This window comes from Lissotriton helveticus, chromosome 9 (assembly GCF_964261635.1).
Source record: "Lissotriton helveticus chromosome 9, aLisHel1.1, whole genome shotgun sequence".
Classification (NCBI taxonomy): domain Eukaryota; kingdom Metazoa; phylum Chordata; class Amphibia; order Caudata; family Salamandridae; genus Lissotriton; species Lissotriton helveticus.
In genome coordinates this window covers 875,590,364-875,615,076 of record NC_136070.1, presented here as the reverse complement: position 1 = coordinate 875,615,076, position 24,713 = coordinate 875,590,364, and the positions used below count along the sequence as shown (strand labels likewise).

The 24,713-nt window shown below is 40.0% G+C and overlaps 1 protein-coding gene across 1 annotated transcript in view; it reads right to left on the bottom strand.

The window, feature by feature from the left end:
* LOC144781942 (cytochrome P450 2G1-like) overlaps positions 1–24,713 on the bottom strand; it is a 410,077-nt gene that overhangs the window by 106,456 nt on the left and 278,908 nt on the right. The window contains exon 6 of the mRNA XM_078661035.1: positions 14,249–14,390. Coding sequence (XP_078517161.1) covers positions 14,249–14,390 — 142 coding nt within the window. The remainder of the gene's footprint in view (positions 1–14,248; positions 14,391–24,713) is intronic.

Below are 24,713 nucleotides of genomic sequence, written 5' to 3'. Positions count from 1 at the left end.
CACGTGCCGATGGCAATTTTATCCTGCCCCATCTAAGCACTGAAATAAAAAACAGAACCCAGATGAAATTCCCTCAGCCTATACAATGTTCAATAATGTCTGCCTGCCAATAAAAAGATAATTTGTACTACCAATTCTGCAAAATAAGTCTCAATTTTTTTAGCTACCCCACTTCCCCCCCCCACCCCCCACACCCCCACCACCACCCAAATAAGAGGCTTAAGGACATTGTCCTCAGTGATGTTGAGATGCAACAGCCGTTCCCCACACCAACGAATTCCCTACCCCACACATATGGAACTCTCTTACTACACTTCTCAAATATAATTAACGTCTAATTGCTAATACCGGTATTTAGCCATTCTTAATCACAGATCCCTAAGATCTATAAAAAAAAAACAGATACAATTAACATCATTGTCTCCTAGGGACCAACTACTCCTTTTTGTTTATGAAACACTTCCACCGATACTTTTGCATGAAGAGAGATACACTCATTGACATTCAGCCAATAATAAAGCATTGTGATTAACCCTACCCACCACCCCAGATTCACATAACCAAAATGCCGGAACTAAATAAATCATCTTCTCCGCTTAACAATTTTTATAACAATAAACATCTATTTCAACCTTCTTTCTTTTTGAGATCAGACAGGTAGTCCTGTGCCAGCCGACTAGATGTAAAGTACCTTGTTTGCCCATTAAAGACAACCTTCAATTTGGAGGGATTGAGCAAAAAGACCTGGGCTCCTACTGCTTGGAAGGGTGTGAATAGTTTCTGCATTTGCCATCGTTCGTTAACAGTTGTTGGGCAGAAGTCCGGGCATACGAAAAACTCACACCCCAAGCCAGTGCGTTTTTTCCCAGGTCGGGCTAAAACATAGAGGGCTTCTCGCAACAAATAATTATTCAAACAAATCAATATCGCCCTTGGGTATAGATTTTGGTCACCCTGTCTGTCTCTCGCACGCTGTCGTACTGCAAACGGAAATCTGTGAGCCCGGATTACCTCCCTTTCCCAGTTCCAAGTAGTCAGTTCTGGAAACGCCTCTTTGAACAACTGAACAATAAACTTGCGAGGGTCTGCCCCCTCTCTTGTTTCTGCTATCCCTAAAATCCGCAAGTTATTACGGCGTGATCGATTTTCTAGATCCGTGAGCTTCCAGTGTAGATCAGTTTTCGCATTCTGTAGAGACTCTACCACAGATTGTTGCTTCACCAAAGTATCTTCTACAGAGGACACTCTCTCCTCTACTTCCAACACACGTGATGTAACTTCCGCGCAGGTTTTTATTAAACGCCGTACATTGTTCTGTAATTTCCTTACAGCACCTTGCGTTCGCAAGCCCTCCATTTTTGTCTCACTGCGATGAGTCATAATTGTCTTATAGATAAGAGCAAGTGTAATTGACCCCTCTTCCAGCTCTTCATCCAAGTTAATCTGAATGAATGGCTGTAGATGATCACGCTGTACTGCTTCACTGATATCCTTCATCTTCCTCACTGTATCCTGGGTCTGAAACTGTTCCGGATCCTCTCCTTCTTCATAATCTGGAAGGTGCCCCCAGTCCCCAAGATTACTGGCGCTGTCCAATTCTTGCTCTTTGTCAGATAAAGTTGTTAAGTATGACATAGAATAAAATTTCGCTTCAGCCTCAGATTCAAGATCTTTATCCAACGCCAACTTTGAGTTAGGCTGGGAAGCCACATCTTCAATCCCCACTACAGGGGTAATTGCCTCTGCCTGATCCTGGCTCATATTTATCTCAAATGTGTTCTCTTCACTACCAGCTCCATCTACATCATTTCTGTCAATAGACTCATTAGTACGCTCACTATTCATTTCCAAGTTTTCTTTCAGCCTTGCCCCCCGTCTTTTATCAAAAATTGCTGCAACTGCAACTGTTTTTTGTTTAGCTGGTGTCTCTTGAGATTGGTGAGCAACTGAGTCTCTGTAAATAGTTTGTAAGTCTCCTAAGGCTCCTTGCCCAGTTCGTGCCTGTGACTGTAAAAGGGGCTGCGCTTTTGCACTTAGACTGTTAGTCTTTGCAACTGCACCAGCATCTATGACCCCCGAGCCAAGCGACTGTCTACCTCGGGAACATTAGACTTAGAGGCAGCTCCTCTCGTTTTAGCTCCATTGCCATTTCCCTCAGCAGTTGCACTCCTTGTGGGGGTCCCAACCGGTGTTTCAGTCACTCCCCCGCCTTTATTCTTCACGTTTCCCCTTCCCTTCGGCGCCATCACAGATGCTATAAAACAGGATCACTATTGAGTTTAAATCTTTATATTTTGCTAAAGTTTCGTTTTTATAGGAGAGCCAGCAGAAGCCTTACAAACAAATGTCCTGCTCTCACCTTGATTTGGCTGTGTCTCAATATATCACCACGAACATCCAACTTCCGAAATTTGTTTAGGCAAGCAGTTACAGCAGAGTAGCCACGCAGGGCAATAGCAACAAAGTTTCTTTTTTCTCCCCTCAATTAAATCTTTTCGCTTAGTTCGGCAAGCAGACCAAACTGAGCTCTGTGGTTCTGAAGTTCTTTAGCCGTTTGTCAGTATCAGCGCGGCAGGCAGAGTGTCCCAGCCCAGCCCAACGTCGGGGCAGGATCAGAACAGGCGTCGACTCTGCGTCGGCTCGGCTCAGAACGATACTCGGGCAGTCACTCAGCAGAAGCCGCTGAAAATCACCGATAATCCACCAGAAACGATCTGACCTTGCTCAAGAATCCGTGAGGCCAGTGTGAAAACCACAAATGAAAGCGGTCAAACCGGAGTCTGAAAGGTTGGGAGAAGCACCATCGGCAGGGAATTCGAACGGGGATACGGCGGAGCACCTCACACAGCCACGTTAGCGGCCGCCATCTTGCCTCCGACTCGACAAACTCTTGTACTGTACAATTTATCTCTGCCTTTTATGGCTTGGGCGGAATAACGATTGTGATTGATTGACAATGCTACTGAAGCTCTATAGTCTTTTAAATTCCAGGTAATTTATGAAGGGGAACTCTTTGATGGTATACATACTCAATTGGTTGCACCCTGGTAAGGCATTTTAGTTCAATTGGGATTCCAAAAAGAAATGTTCCAATTATTTAGCTGAAGTGTTAATGGATAGTTTTTCAACTGTTTTTCACTTTGGATGGAGAGGGCTTAAAATATAATATATAATTTTCACCTGGTAAAAGAAGCATTGAAGTGTCTTTGAACATCTATTTGTGTGTCACAAACTCATATCAAGACTATGCTTTACTCTACATGCATTTATTTTTATTTGTTTAACAATTTTGCATACTTCGCCATGCCAGCCTTAGAAAAATTCATGCTCTGAGCTTTCTGGTTTTGAGAATCACTTACTGTGCTCCCCCAGCTCGCAGTTCAACGTGCCTTGAACACAATAGGGAAAGCAAGCTTCTCCTAGCTGTGGGAGAGAGTGGGTATGAGATCTTCATAGTTGTGTTGGCAACACTTTCCTGTAAAATACCTTGCAGGCTGTTGTCAAAAGGACAAAGATGGAATAGGCAGACCTCTGATTCCAACAATTACAGGAGATTTTGTTGCAGTTAAGAGGTAAGAAACCTGCCCTGGATGGAAGGAATTGGCTCAGGAGAGCAATGTGCTGTGATTTTAGAGGCGGCTGAAATTTTAAATCATTCAACAAGAGGTAGGAAACTAATAGGCTGATCCCTGGGAGTGCTTATAACAGGTGGAAGGATAATTCACTGGATAAGGCAGGTGATTCCTGTGTTCTAGACTTCTACACCCTCATTTTGAAACCCTTGCACTGGGAAGAACAGGTGAAAATAAAAGGATCAGGAGTTAGAATTTCAGCCAGTACAGCTTATGAAGTCCTGTCTGAGTGGTTAGGATCCCAACTCTGGATTTATATTTCTGGACTTTTGTGTACTCAATGTCCAAGGCTAGTCCAGCACTTGCTCACTCTCAGGACAAGTGGAAGATATATTTCCCTATAGGCCTTGAATGTGGGAGTCTTCTCCAATTCATAGATTGGCCCTGCTGAGGAGTAGACACTGTGGACTCTTGCTAGACAACCAAACACTGGGCAGGCTGCAATTGGTGTGGGTATCTGGGGGGTTTGGGCAGGGTGAGAGGTCTGCCATGGAGGATCTAAGGGTATTGGTGCCATGGTAGATCCCACTCAGAAGACCACCTGAACTGAACACATGGGCAGGTCCCTACTGCCAATCTACAGCAATGTTCAAGAAAGCAGAATTGCCAAAGGCTGTGGAAGGCAGCAAAAACTCCATCAGTCTAATATTATTCATTTTATAAGTCAGAGACCAATGGAGATTGCTCTGGTGGCAGGAGCACACCACCAGGCTCAGAATGCAGAAACCCCCATCAAAACTGGTACAACTAGTGTGGAGTCTCAAAACAACACAGGAGTGTAACCCTGTAGAGTCACTAGGAGTGGGGTAACTATAATATACTGAAAATGCGGTCCTTAAATACTTAAGGGCGGCCCTCCGGGCGCAGCTGATAAAGTCGTAAAGACGACATTAGTCACAAATAAAACAAAGGAAATTCGTGAAGTTTTTGTTCGAAGCCCAAAAAAGTTTTTTTCAATTTATACTGTTTGAATCCATTTTTAATTCAATCCAATAAATTGATAGTTCAATGTTGCAAATCACATCTTGAGTTTATCACTATGCAAAAAAGTCATCATGTCCCAATGCATTTCGTGCCGAAGGCACTTTGTCAGGGGAATCTATAATCAAACAGAAATCTAATGAGGACTAACACAAATAGTCACATATGGTATCTTATTTTAAAGCATCAAAGCACAGTCTGTAAGTCATGCAGTAATTGAGTCGGTTAATGTGATTATGAAGTGTTCTAATGGACACAGGGTGAGAAAACGAGAACACAAGTATTGTAAAAGCAACGTGACATTAAGCCAGTGAAATGAGGAAAAGTGACAAAAATGCGAACTCTGGAAGTGAATACGGTGAGGCGGCAGTGTTTAAAAACATTACAAGTGCATAGAGAAAAACATGCAAAGGAATAAAGCCCCGGTTTGCATAATCACGCGGTTGTGATTTAACGGACTGTGACATGCCCCATAACTATTGGTTATTGCCGACATCAACTCTTACCGATAAAGCTCAACGTGAGAGCATCTAAGGAGACATAGCGTCTTCACCGGAAATGAAAGAACGGGCGTCTCTGTTTGGCGTTTGTAAGCATGAAGGGTGATAAACATAAACGATGGCGAGAGTGGTTGCGGCGGCCATTGCGGAATGTGTGCTAGTCGATTACGGCGGCCATTATTGAGTGGAGTCTGACTAAGCTCCGGTTTAACAAATATAGGACAAAAGACAAGATATAATAGGAAAAATTGTAAAGTAGAGTGCTATGAAAGGATCAAAGTGATGGAAATCAAAATCAAACATGTAAATGTGAAGTACATTATAAACTGTCAGTGTCATTAGAGTCAATAAATATTACATTGCAGTATTAGATCACAGTATTAAATTCAGATCACAGATAACAAGAGAATTCCACCCGGTCATTGAGCCCATGGGGCTTCAAAGCATCAAGTTTGAAAATCCATTCATTCTCTTTTTGTAGTAATTTTTTGTTAGTGTCCACATTTTTAGATATTTCCACAGTTTCAAGCACCATGAATTGAAGTTGTGAGATGTTGTGTCTTCTTTCGTGAAAGTGAACTGCTATCGCTGACTTAGCATCGTTTCTTCTTATGCTGCTTTTATGTTCTGATAATCTAGTCTTTATTTTTCTGATGGTTTATACCCACATAAACCAATCCACAAGGGCATTTCAATAAATAGATCAAGTTCATATATATATTCTATATTCTGTGATGCAGACGAGTATTCAGAATATGCAGCTACTAATTATTGTGAGACCTTATTCGTAGGGTTATGGCACTCAGTCAGCTTTGATTGTGTTGCTGCTGGTCACCTGATCCGGTGAAGCAGCTGGTGAAGTCTCTGTTATTTGTCTGTGGTTTACCACAATCTGGGGAGAGTGGTGGTTCTCCCTACAGTTTTGCACCGCACTTACACCTAAGTTCACCCTATAATATTTGCGTACTGCCTTAGTTTAGTTTAGTTTATTTTATTTGCATAGTTAATTAAAACCGTTGCAATACAAATTTCATAAAAAACTCTTAAAGCATCTATTGTAAAACACTTTAAAAATTGTCATTAAAGGAGAAACTCAGCAATACAGGATGCAACACATAGTTGAGAACGCCAATCTCTCTGTAATATGCTCTCTTCCTTTTCAGCCATATACCGTATTTACCCTGTGTACTCGACCTTGATCTCTCTCTTGCTGAGTAATGTCTCACTGGTATTTAGCCGTTATGTTCCATGAGGTGCCGTTTTGTCCTATTGTCCGTCTGCTTTTCGGCCTTCGTCTTTAGTGATTTCTACCAGTTTTGGCATTTTCTGTTCAGCCACTCTCAAGAACTTCACAAATCTGCAATTCAATTGTGTGTTTGATGGATTCAGGCATGCAAGCACCGCTTGCCTTCTGGTGCCAATCCCTCTTCGCTTAAATTGGTCCTTGAGAAGCAGTTGGCGTGCCTGTTGCAGTTCTTCACATAAACAAATTACGTGAAGGATGTCACCCTTTCTGGCGTTGCATAACCTGCAGGTCTCGTCGAAGTCTTTCCTCAGCCATGGTGGAAAGTGCCCTGTGCATGGCAATATGCCTAATCTGTACTTTAAAAAGTTCATTTTCATAGCTTTGGGGTACCCCTGGCTAAAGTACATTTGTGGTGTTAATGATTTGTAGGAATTGAGAGTCATCCATGCATGTGATCTTTTTGCAAATAAAGCCTTGTCCTCCAGTAAAGAGAGTAATTTGACGTTTTTCCAGACTATTTTTTTGAAGTTGCCATGCCCAAGTTGTATGTCCCAGACGTCTGAGAGTTTGGTGACTTCCAAGGTTAGCTTGAGGTATTTTCTTGCCTCTGAAATATCCCTGTTTGTATGTCGCTCCATAGCAGAGAATTTAGTGTATTTGAAGTCGCACTTCTTAGTTTGTGGCAACAGATGATGTACTAGGTATTGTTTTTGGAGGCCGAACTCCAGTCTTATTTGTGCTGGAGATGTGTCATTACTCCACTAGAACAACCACCGGGTGAGCAGTGTCTTCAGTCATATTGACAGAACAGGACCTACCACCATATTTTTATATCAAATACAGTGTTAGAGCCATATTCAATAATTAACAGTAAAAGAAATATTAATGTATCAGACCTAAATGACAAAAAATGTAAAGACTCAATTTTTTTGACAAATGCAAGGAATCAGTCTGTCCGCCTAAGGGTGCAGGATTGTGCCAGACTATACATACGACAAACGTAAATGTTCCTCTGAGGCTTCTTTCTCGTCTTTTAATCAAACTCCTCACAATTAGACCTGCTGACCCTGTGTGTGACACTTTGTGTTATAAATTCTTTTTTAGAATGGTCATTTATGTGAGGTCTTCATCAGAAAATGTATCTTTACGCTAACATTTTGCTCTAGTTTTATAAAAGATTTTGCACTCTACAGTGTGGAGCTTTTGATGGCAGGGTTCAACAAGTGAGGCATTCCTTAGGCTCACTACAAAATCTACAAAAACACTGCCCAGTGTAAACTTAGAATCCAAGTCCTTGGATTAAGTTTATCAATGTCTTCAATCAATCAATTATTCTTTATTCAAGTATTAATTAATAATCATAAAAGTACAAATAAAAACACAGACAATAAATGCACATATCAGAAACAAAAGAGCCATAAGTAAATATACACTAGCTAAACAAATACCTTAAAACAGAATAAAATATAATCCTATTTTCAGTGCATTTAGTTAGAAATTTACACGTGTAATAAGCAGCATTCAAATATAAGATACTTTTTCAGAATGACACAACTGCAGCTGTAAAGTCTGGGTCAGACTGCTTCTGTAAATGGAGAAAAGCAGGCCTGAACAGGTAGAGACCCCTAGAGCTCAGAAAGGGTAGCAAATAGCTCTTGCCTGAGTAGCAATACGTTGGACAAAATAGCAACAAATGATCCAAGGTCTGCAGCACAATGCAATCACATGGACAGGATAAAATAACATTACAATCATATTGTCCAGGGGGAAAACATAATCTGCACCATATTCAGCCCAACAGAAACCTTGTAAGCAAAGATCTCTCCCACTGATTTTTAACCAGGTTAAGATGAGGCTCAAACCATGATTGGATTTTATTATCTTACATGTTCTCATGATCGGTTTATTCAGGGCCCTGGTTTCCCTCGCTTCTATGACTAACTTAAAAAACCTCTCTTTCATTCTTTTCCTGTTAGTTTTAGCAATGGGCTAGGGGGTATAATACAGTTCAGGATGCTCCAGTGTAATGGCCAAATCTCTAATATAAGCTAGCCATGGTATTTATGCCCCAAATCACAATTAAGACAATCCTGGATTACTTCCCTTTTGAAGCTGTATGGTCCCCACACCAGACGGAGATCCATAAGAGAAGTGGAGCTAGTTTTATAACCGACCCAATTCATCATGGATGAAAGTTCTTAGGCTGGTTGGACCAACCTCAAGCAATTTTGGACAAAATTGATTCTTTTTCCTTTGTACTTTTGTACAATTCTGATAGTTGCATATGGTTGTGCCATAGGTGAGTACTGGCAGACATTTAATCCTCTAAATTTGGAGGAGAGAAACCATAGATTTATTTCTAATAGATGCAGAAAGCTTGAAAAGGACACCACAATCTTGATTTAACCGTTGACATCTAGTGGCCAGACAAGGGCTCCAATTGCGATTTTGGTAGAAAGTAACACCCATGTATGGAAAAGAACTAACTCACAAAATAGTTTTGCACTTCATGGTTAAAGGCTAAACTTTAACCCCTTGGCAGCTCTTATCGGCCTCTAACCTCTTTCATTGACCTCTGAGGAGTGGTTAGGGTAAGCTTCCCTCTCAAATTAATTCTCGTAAAGGCAGGGCTGACCTATCTTTGCATTGAAGTCACCACCGAGTACAACATTAAAATTCTGCAACCAATGGTAACCCTGGTTTCTAAACTAGTGAGTACTGTAAATAATGTTGACTTTTTTTTACTCATAACACCTGGATCTCCTTATGGTCAACAGGGACAACTGTAACTTTAAACAAGTTTGACAGATGAATCAAAATAGCCATCCTCTTTGAGTTCTCAGCACGTCAACAGGCTTCACAGGTACATAAAAAACTCAATACCATCCACAGAACATGGTTCATAAGCCCTAGTTTCTTGAGGTAATATTACATCATATGATTTAATCAATTTTAACCATTCCGGACCAATCACCTTAGATACAACTCCTGCAATATTGCAACAAATAAATGTAAAAGTTAAATATCCTATTGCCTGCTGTTCAAAGCTATCATTATTTTCCGATAAAATTGGTGACATTGGCTGCTTTCCTACCTTCAGTAATAGGGGCAGATATTTCGAGAAGTCAAGTCATTACTATAAAGGCCTGCTAACGGAAGGGACCTATTGGCAATGGGAATGAAAGGATTATTCTGGGCACTGGGCGGGAAAGTCTGTCTGTGACTTATAGGCTGCAATTGTTTACAGTAAAAACTCAGTGATTCAATGCCAATTCCCTCAGCTATCGGATGCCGGGATTGGAAGCTGTGTTTCTATTGCCTTGCCAACAGAGTGTATCTACAATTAACCACAATACAGTTCCCCACTTGTGGTTTTCTACTGTGCCCCACACACCCTCGCTACTCTTCTGGCAAACAGAATGTCCTTCTGCTCCCATGCATTACATTGAGCATTTTGCAAAACCAGCGGCAAACTTAATTGCTCAGTTGGGAAGCAGATTCCCCAGAAGTTGAAGATAACTCAGGGACCCCTGTGATTACTACTACATATATTCTACATTCAGGTGGATAAGTTAAGTGTAGGCAAACTTTCCCTATTCTTAGTGGGAATGCCTTTTCCTCCCCTATTACCTCCAGTTACGTATTTCTCCACCTGTGCGTGTTCCTGCTTGAGCTCACTCCCTACTGCCCACAGGGGGAATACGGGGACACAGATCATGGACATTACTTGGCCCTGAATTTTGCCCAAGAGGCTTTGAGTTAGCATTTGGGCAGGGGTGCAACTCAAAACTTAGAGCTCTTGGGTAAGCTGCTTCTCTCCCTGTCTAAGAATCACTATCATTTAGGTGGCCAGCTATAACATCCAATTTTGTTGACAGGACAATAAACATCGAGTCGACATTGTGCAATTTCTCAAACAGAGGATCAATACATTTATCAATTAGTTGTTTACATTTTTCCTCTTTCAACTCCCAATAAATGAGGGCCAAGTCCCTTGAACGTTCTATACCAGTGTCCTGAGATAGTTCCTTTTTCTTAGCATTACGCATGTTCGTTTTCCCAGTCGCTGATCACTTGCTTTTACATTTCCTTTTGATTGCAGGTGCACAGTCACTCTCATTTAGGCTTCTTCCCTGCTGTTCGCTATAGTGTCTACTACAGGTACAGATGTGGGAAATTGTTAATGCTGCTGTGGACACAGAGTTATTGCTTTGAATCTTATTGGGCTGCGAGATCTCTACAGGAGAGTGGCATCTCCCTCGTAAAAACTTAGATGGCATTCGGCTAAAACTATATCCTTAGAGATTTCCCTCACCACATATGCCAGATAAGTGTTCAAGGTATTCCAGTATGAGGTTTGTTAGAGCTACCCTTGCCATTTCCCCTTCCTTTATCCTGGTCCACTTTTGGATACTTCTAAAAACTGAAAAATGTGTGTGTGGGGGGGGGGGGTGCACAGCCTCCTCTGAGCTCTGATGGGTGCAGACGGGCCCGCTCTGGGCCCAATATTTCCCGGGCCATGCCCGAGGGTGACCCATGTATGTCCCGTGCTGCAGGAGCCCACCGGCTGATTATCAGGAGCTGCTCTGGGTGCAAACCAAAATCCTGTCCCTCTGATTGCAGCCCAGAGGTATGGACCACCAACGTATTTCAAGGAGAATCTAGGGACGCGGGTTCACAGTTCCATTTTTTATTCAGTATTTACCAAAATGGTAAAGATAAGTGTCCGCCCCAGACGCGTTTCGATCTCCACATCGATCTTGATCACCTGATGTGCTGGTGATGGGTCACCACATTTGAACTCAGTGCAACCAATCATGTTAAAGCATAAGTGAATCAGTGAAAAGCAAACATAGAAGACATATTGGTTAAGGAGCAAGTTGTTGGAAAAAAGCCATCCTGGTATTAAACAATGCAAAGCTTCAATTCATGATCTGTATATTAATGAGTTCCTTTCCATATCTCTAATTAGTAAAGTGACATACTCCAAAGACTATTATGGATAATATGATGTACACATAGCATGGCTAAATTCATGACAAATGCCTAACATGTAGTGTCAAAATAGTGTCAAAGTTGACCTACTACGAATGCCATACACAACCCTTATTTGATTAAAAATAGCACTCATTTTTTTAAGAAACAGGTGTAAATACCAGAATTGACATGTGTGAGGAAATATCACATTCGGAGGTTGTTATAAATAGGGAATCATAAATAAGCTTCGTATGGGTAAAACAACGCTCCTTAGAAAATGTACAAGAAAGTGCAAAACTGCTATCATACAATATAAATATGAATATAAAACCCCAATTAAACACGGATAAAACAAACAATAGTGGGACTGTGCAAGAGGTCGCAAATAGTACTATGTGCAGAAAAACTCATAGGTTTATAATTAAAGTGCTAGTGCTTAAATTGACGCTGCCGTCATTAATACAGTACATATGATATCAGTACAAATATTGCTATAAAAATTAATAATTGCAAAGATAAAATATCAGAACAGTAGACAAACACTGGTCTATAGCAGAAACTAAAAACGGCGGGACAGTGAGTTCATACCCCTATACAACTTTACAAGGCTCTGCCATTACTCCTAGAGGACCCTACTACTAAGTAGATTATAAAAAGCTGTGTAGGTCCTCGCTGTTGTTCAAACCATTCGGCATTCTTGTATCGAGGGTTAAAAAAAGAAGACTCTAACTATTACAATTTCCTCTCCCCGTTACCCCCCCAAATGGAGAGAGGAACTGCCCCAATTACAGAGTATTTCAAATCACTGACATTGTTGTCATGGATATTTTAAAGTGTCTGGCAACTGGGTAGTTGGAGTCTGACTTCAGGATTGCATGCAAGTGCTGCAATATCCGATTGAAAACTTGCAGTTTAGTGCTGCGGAGGTACTTAAGATTACACATACATACATATATATTTTGTACGTTCTGCTTCTTCCGTCCCACTTCGCCCGTGGTAAATGGAGTGTACTCCGGCAAAGCTCACCGGAAATTTGTTTTCTATCAGAGTCCAAGTAATTACGCTCTCCCAGGACAATCCAATGTAAAAGATTTTATTACCAGTTACGCGTTTCGAGTTCCTCAAAACGCGTAACTGGTAATAAAATCTTTTGCATTGGATAGTCCTGAGATAGCGTAATTACTTGGACTCTGACAGAATATATATATATATATATATATATATATATATATATATATATATATATATATATATATATATATATATATATATATATATATATCAAGCAGCACTCCACCATTACTTCGGAAGTCACCTCGAAACACTGGAGCACGGACCACAATTTAGTGCAGAATCAAAGTTTTATTTGCTCTTCCCAACAGCAGCCATGACTCGTTTCGACCCCAGAGGGTCTTGATCACATGTATATATTCATCATATATTCATCCTCTTGTGCAATACCTTGATGAAATAACATTTCTACCACCGCTGCACAGATCATGTCCAAAACAACGTTTAGTATTTTTCTTAGGCACCTCAAAGGTTACCAACACACCAGCTTTTCTCATCCTAGGTAAATTTTCAGCAATAAGTCAACATCTTGTTCTTCACCACTATAGCAACTTGTATTTGCGGAGCTTTCAGATTATTTTTTTTGTGTGCCATTAGAATTTTGTTTAAAAAAATAGGCATATTAGGACTACTAGTCTAATTTTTTCTTGAATTGCATATCAGAGTAGGTTAATTTTATACATATGTTTTTTCCATACACCTAAAGCTATACCTTCTGGAGAGAAGTGATTTAAAGTACTGAAATGATTTTGGCTAACCACTGTGTGTTAGATGCATGTTTAGCGATACTAGAATGGACAAGTAAGCTGTTCAGGCTGACAGAACATGAGAATATTAGGGTACTACAAGAAATGACGGTACATTTGGCAAGTCTAAAGAAGACCTATAAAATGGAAGATGATAAAATATTTTGAGGTATTTGCTTCACGTTTCTGTATAGGGTTTAAACTAAAATGTTTTTATTGCTTGGTCAACTTCCTCTCACCTCTTCCTTTTTCATAATTATCTTTTTTTACCCTCATTTGATTACTAGTTATGCTCTTTTTTAGGTTGAGCATTTGAGACCTCTTGTATATACTTTAGTATATACTTATATGTGTATGTACTTTGTGGGCTATGGAGATCAGCCCTAGGACTTGTCACTTCCGCTTAGGGACTTTTTTTTCTGTTCAAGTGCTTTTATTTAGCTGTCTTGATAGAAAAAGACCAGTAGAGGTCAGTAAAATACCAGAATTGCTTTCTGCTTGTTCAACTGCCTCTAGTGAACTGTCTTGGTAGAAAACGACCAGTAGAGGTCAGTAAAATGCCAGAATTGCTTTCTGCTGAGTGACATTCTATTTTTAAGTTTTTCTGGCTGCTGCCTCTATTTAACTTTCTTGATAGAAAATTACCAGCAGAGGTCAGTAAAATGCGAGAATCACTTTAGCATTCTCTAGATTCCAGTCCATAGACACTGTCTTCCACGAGCACCCGTAGACAATAATATTTTTTTCAAATCTTGTATTTTCAGGGATATGACCACAGATGGCCCTGATATTATATTAAAACCGAACTTTGGACTAAATCATTTCCCCTCTGAAAGACAATATTTCTCTCCATGTGTTCCCGTACCTGGCATGTCACGCAGTTTGGTGCTTACTTTCCCTCCATGTTAAAGAACAGTTAGATGTTTCAGCACCCAGGCTAATGTACTGCATAGCTAAATACAAATAAGGCCCCAAAGGCAAGACCAATTGCATTGCAAATGCTTCTTTCCTCTGTAATAGCTTCAAAGAGCGGCCAATGTATTGACTGCAGTTTTGTTATTCAGTAGTGGAAGATAACACAAATATTGCTACTACCTTCAATTTCTGGGTACTTCAATAGGACCTGTAGTCCACTTCTCAGGGTTGTGCTGGCTGTCTCTGTGCCAGCGAAAAACAGGTTTTCTACTGTCATCAACAAGTTCTTCATGCAAAATGACGATGCAGGGTTTTGCTTGTCCTGTAAAAAATGAAATAAAAATATGAAGATAAAAACATGGCGGCTGCCTACTTTGCTGAATGTATACAATGAGTATTTGTTACAACCACATGGCTTTTGCTGCAAACAGAGCTGACACAGATTTTTTTTTCTCCCAAAAATGGAGTTCACCAGATTGGTTAGTCCAATCTAGTGAAGGTCATTCTCGAAGAAAAACTTGTCAAAAATGCTTTTAAGAAAAAGATTAATCAGAACGAACATATTTCTTCAAGTAGGTCTTGAGTTAAAAACAGATACAACATATTGGTAACCCTGATTTACGGGTGATTGAGCAGGTAGTGCAGGGGAGGCTCTATGCTCATGGCGGCCCTGGGCAGGGAGCGTAGGTAGGGGGCCCCAGAAGAGGGGGTCCGGGCAGGGCGGATCCCCCCAGAGCTCAGGAAGGTGTTTTAATAAAACGTCCAGAAAAGGCGTTAGATGGCCAGTACCTGCGGCTGCTCCTACCCTTCAGAAATTATCTCAGAAGGATAACATTTAGGAGGAGGAGGGTATTGTGACACACGACGTAGCCAGCAGTGGGTAGGGAAAAAAAGAAGCCAATCAGGAACCAGGAGGAATGCAGGCGCGGAGGCCAGTGAAGAGGGGGGGGTCAGGGTGTTTGGAAGTGGAACAGAGCCGAAGGCTGCCAAATCCCTGCCAGGGGCCCGCATGCAAATATTTAGCCATCCTCAGAGTATTATATTAAGGATATATATTGGTGTGACGGCCCCTGGGGTTTGGCGGCCCTGTGGAGGGGCACAGCTTGCACATGTCTAAGGCTGCTCCTGGGTAGTGGATGGGCATCTGATAGTCATGCACAAAGAGATGCAATTCTATAAATGAAAGCCTGTATTTGATTTCCAATGAGGGAGAATCACAAGAGAAAACAAGAGGGAAGTTTTGCATCAGGTGCACTCCCGCAGAGTTGGAGATCTGTCAGTAATGCAGAACAGACAGTGGTGCCAGAAGGTTGACTGTAAAGCTCCGCAGAGATCTGGTGGATTGTCACAAAAGGCAGAGAGTGGAGAATTTGGATGGAAGAACATGGCAGAATGTTCAAAGATGCAGGTCAGTGTAATGATATGGGGAGCCCGAATTGCTGGGTAAAAAGCAAAATGAACATTTTTTGACACACTCATGCAGCTAAATGCGAAGATTAATACAATTTTGTGGCTATACAAATACTTTCTCTAGGGAAATTAGATGCCAACCATTTTGGCTTCTTGATTTACATATGATCCAACTAAAGCTGACAGCAGATGTAGTAGTTGTGGTACTGATGGAGCAAGGTTGCGCATGTAAAGCAACTTGCTTGTAATCAACCCTCTCGAATAACTCATAATGTACTAACTAACATGTTTTGTCTTATTAATATTGCATCACACAACTTATTATTCATCTACGGGAAGCTTGCATATGTGCTCTACTAACCTTGATCCGCTTACGCTAAAATGGCCGCTGCTACGCGTGATTTCTTACTGCGCATCGTACGCCACACTCACGTTACAATACGTATCTTTCGCTTGGAGGGAATCTTTTGATTCTGCACACTAGAACTAAGATGGCTGTTCTGTGTCCTTACATGCAAGAAGCTTGCACCGCTGCTTTTGCTATGCTGTTCATTCTGCCTAATTTCTAAATGCAATAGTTAAAATAAAGTAATGGGAATAGAGTAGAGATAAGTGGTGTACAATACATTCATTCATTCTTTGTTCTAAAACTGTTTCTTTTCTATTTTTCCATGTAACGATAATCTTGAGCATGGGAGGTGCTATTACTCCATCGTGAAAACCCACACTGCGCTTGTCAAACTCCAGAAGGAGCTGAAGTCATTTGACATTGAAGCAATGCCAAGCTTACAGCACACTAGAAGATGCGCCTGGGAATATAACCTGCTGACCCCAAGTGGAAGAAAATATTGTTAATACTGTATTTCTATAAAGAACATTATTTGCTGGGTGGAATAAAAGTGCATGGGAAAATAAATTTGATGGGCGGGAACGCAAATATTAATATTCAACGTAAAAGTTTCATTTTGGTATGGTGTGATGACCTCGCCTCATCCTTTGGTGCAATCGAAATTGGGAATCCGTGCACTTGCAACATTGGGGGTGGTACACTGCCTTGGCAAATAATATACCTAGAGTAGGCTTAGCTAGAATTTTTGTCCAACTTGTCCGAATAGCTGACCTGTCACTGACCCAATGCACTTAATAGGTGATCGAGAGCAGAGGTGCTGGCGAAGCACTCTGTCAGAAGATTCAATAACCCAATCGAGGTTTGGCTTTTAGCTGCAGAGAGGGTTGTAGCGCTGGCATAGCAACTTTAACTGTGGGTGCCGGTCTTAGCCTGTGGTGGTCCTGTCCTGATCCAAATCTGGTTGCACCTGTCCTGATTTCTGGTCGGCACCTGTCGTCTATGCTGGCACTTACACTTTGGGCTCTATCCTTTGACTGATCCGTGGCCAGGGATGGTCTCCACACCATTCTAGGTAAATATACTGTGTGGGTAATGTCATTGTATTGCTTCCTTTTCTTTACCCTCCCTACTGACAAATGCTTAATGACTGCTTTATAAAATCTTTGCATATTCTCAATTCAATCGTTATCTTTCTAATTGAAATTTTTTTGATGTTTAATGTTTGGATTATGACATTTTTAGAAATGTAGATAAAGATTTAAACCTATCTCGAGTTTGTGGTTATTATATGAGTGCAAATGTTATTATTCTACCTATTATGCTAACACCTTGATCCCTTAGGACTTTAGGTACCGATGACAAGGATTGGTAAGTCAATGGTATAGGTCCTAAATGAGAGTTATAAATCACTGGTTAGAGTAAGTGCACAGGTTACCTGATTAAAACTCATTGAATGTTGTTTATGGGCCCAGGTGAGTATGGTAAAACTAGTCAGGTGACTTGCGCACTCTATCAGTACTGAGCTCAATATGGTGGAGGAGAGTAGTTGTTTCCACTTTGAAATGAAAGTGCGTTATATTCATGAGTAGTCCGCTCTCGCGTATATTCTGTGTGACTAATGTATTAAAGAAGATAGGGGGTATTATATGTCCAAGGTATCCCCATGACTAATGTAAATAACCTGTGTACTTTATAAATGCAACTGACTAGGTTTGTGTTGTTTTGCAGTAATACCTAGTAGAAGGGTTAACAAACGAAATGTGTTCATGAATTTTTAATGTTATACTTCTGGCAATAATATTGTAGGATTAACTATTCGTAAATGTTAGAGTATATGTTGAAAGCATGGTTTATTAGCATGTAGAAGGGTACACATAATGTTATGTGTGCGTTGTCAATTTATGTTAAGTGTATGCCTGAAATGCATTTTTAATTCACTCTCCAGCTAATATGTGAATTCTCATTTTGCTTGCACAGTAATATATTGCATGTATATTGTGTTTCCACTGCAGGTGGACGAGGCTTTGTTAGTTGAGAGAAATAGTTATTGTTCTTAGTAGATAGAGAGGCCTTAAAAGAAGAAATGTTATAAAGGTTGGGAGACGAGCTCTTGTGGGAAGAGGAAATGTCACCAAGAATGTAAAGAATAACTCACCATGTGAATAGGGAGGCGGTGAAAGGAAGTTGGAGGATACTGGAATAATGGAAAAATCCTGGAAGAGCTGTGCAAGGTGCCTTAAGACAGCGATTGCTTATGTTGTAAGGTAGTTAGGTATAGCTGCCACTTTTTCTTTAGGACGCCTTGAGGTGCAGAAATCACCTTTAACTGTTGTGGCTTTATGCTACATGACCCATGTTGATGTTTCTTCCTTGGAAGGCTCTGACACCTGAGACCTTTTCATCATTGCTGAAGCTTGTCTTAGACTAAGAGTTCCACTTTAGTGTGGTGTAGGGACAGTTAGGCATTTGCAGGGTTTCCTGGATGGAGTCTTGATGCAATCCAACATGCATTTTTGTCTTCTTATAACCCATGTGGCCATGATCGAACAAGTTGTTTTCTTTTTGTTATATAGAGTGAATGAGGTCCGGAGATTTGGCTTCATCCTATTTGTAGTTTTATATCTTTAGGCTTCGATTGGTGTATAATAACCCGTTTACCGCCGCGGCAATTTCGCCATGGTGTGGGTGTTCTATTGCGCGGGCGGGGCCGCGTCGGCCAACGGACGTGTGCAGCACTACCGAGTTGGTGCTCGCGACTGCCGTTGGCCAACGGGTGGACTTAAGGGGTTACTCAGTTTAAGAGTTTGCAAAAAACAAACTAACTAACTTAACTTAGTTGTCGACCTGAGTTCTTGAATAACTGTTTAGTTTTTTTTATTTTCTTTGGTCAAGGAGTATTTCCCTTTACCTCTCATTCTGCAATACAAGAGCCGTTGACCATATCGTTGAGAAGCCGGGTTACAGCTTTCGCAATGGCGAAAGGAAATATTAGGGGACTTCATGAGTAGTTAACAGGGTAAATATTACACATTTTGACGTACTGATACCACAAACCCTTCAAGCAAATGGGTAAAATATGGCATTAAAACTTTATTGAGTCCATCCAGCACTCTAGTTTTTTGTTTTTTCTTCTTGTTTAATCCATTCGTTGTTGTGCAACATTAACCCAGTGTTTAGTCTGAAAACACTTTGTGAACATATGAAAAGATTGGGAGTCAGCGGGCAATCCCGTTGTCTAGATGGTAATGTTATGCACACTTTCACTAGAACCTGCTTGGTTCTCTTCTGGTAAATTCGTAAACAATAATAGTCCATTCAATAAGATTATTCTCGTTTCAAACTCTCATATTTATTAATTTCATCTTTTTAATTACTGCGAATCCTTTTGTTTCCATGACATTTCATATTAACATTTCCCATTTACCCAATGCATTTCGGGTCTATGGTGACCCTTCTTCCGGGGTCTCTATTAGAAAAATCAAGAAAAAATGCAATCAGCCTCATAACCTTCTCTGTTTATATTCAACTACATCCCAATACATTGGTTAACACTCTATCTTTATATGCAAACAAAAAATCATGTCATCTAATCATATGGCAATCCCTAAATAGCCCAGCTTGAAAATATTCACCCTGTTTCATGAAGGTTTAAAACCGAAAATGACCGTTGCATTAGAAAGAGCTTCTAGCGCGACTAGGAGAAAGTTCTACCTACGCGCTCTCAAGAAATATGTCCTACCATGTTCTATGAAAATAATCAGATGAAACCAAAGCTTCTCGAGCTTAACAAACGCCCTGCTTTTCATTAGCGCTTACTTACTAGGAAATGCGAACATCCTCAATTTCCGAAATGCCAACCAATCCGCTACTTCCACACATTTGGTGTATGGCTATATGAAGCTCTATGCGCTGTGATTGGATAAACATGCGATCACGTGACCGCAACCACGGACTCGTATTCAGCCCTCATCTAATTCCTGAACAAAGTCAAATAAATATAGATAGCTGGTATAAAAAATACCACACTGGTATGGAACATAAGTAACAATGATGATGAACAATAAATGAAAGGATTTCGTTACATTTCTGAAAAAAAGTTCGCACATCGAAAAACAATGCTGCATGTTAATCATAGTTATGTTTCCACAATATATATAACTCTGAGTTCATACTGCTAATACTGAAAAAAGTATGCTAAAATAAACAGTTACAAAAAAGAGAAAAAAATAATGTCGGCCATTTTGGATAGGGGAATTCTCACTCTTAATGTTCTGCATGGAAATATTATCGGCTCTCCCAAAATCTGTTCATAGAAAGCAGGATAATTCTATCCTGTCATTCAGTCCATTAGGTTGTAGGCTGCCCATCTTCAACGACACAACAACGAATGGATTAAACAAGAAGAAAAAACAAAAAACTAGAGTGCTGGATGGACTCAATAAAGTTTTAGTCAAATTCACAGTCTACCCCCCATCTAAGCACCGTAAAGATGAATTTAGAAGAAATAGCGCAGATCACATCTAACAAGGCAGAAACTTTAGCATACACTGCAGAGGAAGCGGAAGGAATTTATAGTTTGATCAAGGAAACTAGAGCCTTCAGCCCACAGCCAAGCACAGTAAATCAACTGTTAAAACAACTGGAATATGCAAGCAAACGAGAAATAAATCAAAGATTGCACGCGACAACTTTAATACATTACCACAGGAACCAACGAATCCCTAGGGGTTTAAGAATAGCCCTTAAACCTATGTTATGCAGGAATAACAAGGCTTTCCTAATGAAATGGTACCAAATCTTGAACAAATGTAGTTTGGATCTTATTTTGCTGATCGTGGAAGAGTTGTCAAAAGAACTGAAAACAATTGAAGTAGAACTGGATAATGTAAAAAGTGAGTTGAATCAATTTGAAGACCTATCAGCTACACTTGAAGAGGTTAATAAAAAGTTGGAAAGATATGCCAAAGAGATTGAGGATAGAAAGATCAAAAAATACCGGAGAGACACAATAGATTATAAACTTGAAGAAGTATACAGTTGGGCAGAAGTTTACAATCAAAGGAAGTGGCAACAACCGCAGACTAATGTCAGTTCATCACAAGAAAGTGTGGTATCTGACTCTGACACAGCACAAAACAGGAGACCCATACCAAAGGATAAACGCAAAGATCAACAAAGTAAAGTTTCTTTTTTAGATATCAGCCCAGCAGCAAACAATGCCCCATCAACAAGCATAACAACAACAGAGCCCTCAAAACAAGGAGGGGAAAAGGAAAAAGAAAAAACTCAAGTAAAAGAAACGGTAGCGGAGAGAGAATTGAGACCAAAGAAACCGAAACTGACTTAGTCATCAATATATCTGATAAACAATTGACGGAGGCTCAAACCAAAGTATTAAACAAAGGCTTAACGTTTGTTCCAAGATATAAATCTAATGCCCAGGAAACAGAAATATCAATTTACAAATTTCTACGGAATCTGAGATTAAAGAACTTCTTCAACAATCTACCACCGAGTGAAAGACCAGAGATGGATTTGAAAGAATTCAGACCCAAAAGCACATTCTGTGCCCCTACCTCACACAAAACCATTGATGCATATGAACGAATTATAACATCTGAAATTCAGAAAATCAAATATTCCAGTGGTACCACCAGTAATTTTTCCAGAAAAGAATGGCAAGTTTTACAAACCCTGAGAGACGCCAACGACATTACCATAATAAAGGCAGATAAAGGGGGAGCAATAGTGGTGATGAATACTACCTACTACAAAGAGAGTGTACAGGCTCATCTTCAAGATGAAAACATATACCATAAGCTGGATCAAGATCCGACAGAAATCTTTAGAATGACACTCAAAACAATTCTGGATAAAGCCTTAGAGATGAAATGGGTCACTTTGAAGACATACCAATTTTTAAATACCAAACATCCCAGGAGACCTCAATTTTACATGCTTCCAAAGATACACAAGGACCCCAAGAGACCTCCTTTTAGACCTATAGTCTCGGCATGTGGATCATTATCGGAACCACTGGGTCAATACCTGGATTGGTTCCTACAACCTTTAGTACAGAAATGGAGCACACACATAAAAGATACCACCGCATTTCTCAATATGTTATCCACAGTAAACATTCCAACTGATGAAGAAATATGGTTGTGTTCTATTGACGTGACAGCTCTGTACACCTCAATCCCACACAGTGAGGGAATTGAAGCGATGGAATGGTGTTTACTGAATAATGAAGTAAGTGGTGGAGAAAAAACATTTATGCTGGAACTATTGCAGTTTGCTCTATTACACAGTTACTTTAACTGGGAAGATAATTTCTATGAACAGTGCAGTGGGACCTCCATGGGGTTTGCGGGGGCACCGTCCTACGCAAACACCTTTATGGCAAAATTTGAGCATGATAACATAATTCACAACATGAACTGGACAACTGGGTTAATGGTCTTCAAAAGATATATTGACGACATCTTCCTCATTTGGAAGGGTAAACAGGAAGAACTAACCAATAATATTCAAAGACTCAATGCAGTTCATGACCGCATTAAATTCACCTACCAAATGGACCAGAAAGAATTGGCATTTTTAGATGTGAAAATTCATCTTGAACAGAACAGGATAAGAACCAGTGTGTACACTAAAGAAACGGACAGAAATAGTGGCTTACACTACCAGAGCTTTCACCATCACTCCTTAAAGAAACATCTTCCAATGTCTCAATTTATCCGTCAAAAAAGAATCACCTCTGATCCACAAGATCTACTCTCCACCATCGACAAACAGATCCAAAAGTACCTACAACGAGGTTACCCTAAACCATTATTGGAGGAATCCAAAATTAAAGTCTTGAATATGAAGAGAGAGTCTTTACTTGTGACCAAAGAGAGAAGTGAAACAAAAATGACAGTATGTGTTCTGAAACATTCTACACAATCAGTGAAGATAGCCAACATTATGAGAAAACATTGGGCACTCATTGCACAAGAACCTGATCTAGAACCACTAGTTGCTGATCGGATAACGTTTGCATATAACAGGTCAAAAAACATGAAAGAACTTTTAAAAAAGAAAAACAAACCGGATGAAATCAACCACAAAGGCATGCAGAGATGCGAAAATTGCGTCCATTGTAACAATGTGATGGTAGGACAGATGTTCACACACCCAATGACTGGCAAGAAGGTGACCTTGTTACATTCAGGAACCTGTGACACGAAAAACGTTATTTATGGCATCAAGTGCCCATGTGGAAAATTGTATATAGGCCAAACTGAACGAAAAATAAAAGTCAGAATAACAGAGCATAAGAGCAACATTCGGTTGAAAAATTTGAAATCTACAGTGAGTGCACATTGGCTGGAAGCAGGACATAATGTTGCACAATTACGCTTCACCATACTGGAAGTCATCAAACATCATCCTGAGAGAGACTCACATAAGCAAAGACTGAGATCCGAATATTTTTGGATAAAGAAGATGGGCAGCCTACAACCTAATGGACTGAATGACAGGATAGAATTATCCTGCTTTCTATAAACAGATTTTGGGAGAGCCGATAATATTTCCATGCACAACATTAAGAGTGAGAATTCCCCTATCCAAAATGGCCGACATTATTTTTTTCTCTTTTTTGTAACTGTTTATTTTAGCATACTTTTTTCAGTATTAGCAGTATGAACTCAGAGTTATATATATTGTGGAAACATAACTATGATTAACATGCAGCATTGTTTTTCGATGTGCGAACTTTTTTTCAGAAATGTAACGAAATCCTTTCATTTATTGTTCATCATCATTGTTACTTATGTTCCATACCAGTGTGGTATTTTTTATACCAGCTATCTATATTTATTTGACTTTGTTCAGGAATTAGATGAGGGCTGAATACGAGTCCGTGGTTGCGGTCACGTGATCGCATGTTTATCCAATCACAGCGCATAGAGCTTCATATAGCCATACACCAAATGTGTGGAAGTAGCGGATTGGTTGGCATTTCGGAAATTGAGGACGTTCGCATTTCCTAGTAAGTAAGCGCTAATGAAAAGCAGGGCGTTTGTTAAGCTCGAGAAGCTTTGGTTTCATTTGATTATTTTCATAGAACATGGTAGGACATATTTCTTGAGAGCGCGTAGGTAGAACTTTCTCCTAGTCGCGCTAGAAGCTCTTTCTAATGCAACGGTCATTTTCGGTTTTAAACCTTCATGAAACAGGGTGAATATTTTCAAGCTGGGCTATTTAGGGATTGCCATATGATTAGATGACATGATTTTTTCGTTTGCATATAAAGATAGAGTGTTAACCAATGTATTGGGATGTAGTTGAATATAAACAGAGAAGGTTATGAGGCTGATTGCATTTTTTCTTGATTTTTCTAATAGAGACCCCGGAAGAAGGGTCACCATAGACCCGAAATGCATTGGGTAAATGGGAAATGTTAATATGAAATGTCATGGAAACAAAAGGATTCGCAGTAATTAAAAAGATGAAATTAATAAATATGAGAGTTTGAAACGAGAATAATCTTATTGAATGGACTATTATTGTTTACGAATTTACCAGAAGAGAACCAAGCAGGTTCTAGTGAAAGTGTGCATAACATTACCATCTAGACAACGGGATTGCCCGCTGACTCCCAATCTTTTTTTTAAATATGGCATTGTCAGAACTAACTTTCATATGATTGCTACCATTTTGTGACGTAGAAGAGTAGAAGAGTGCTAAAAAAAATTGTATGGAAACTATGATAAGCAAGTCCCACTGATTAAAAAAGGCTGCTAAAGACTGACATTTCATCAACGATTTTGTTTGACTCAATAAATTCGCTAAAGTCGAAGGGATATTCCTGCATTTGTTTCCTCAGCTCACTGCGCA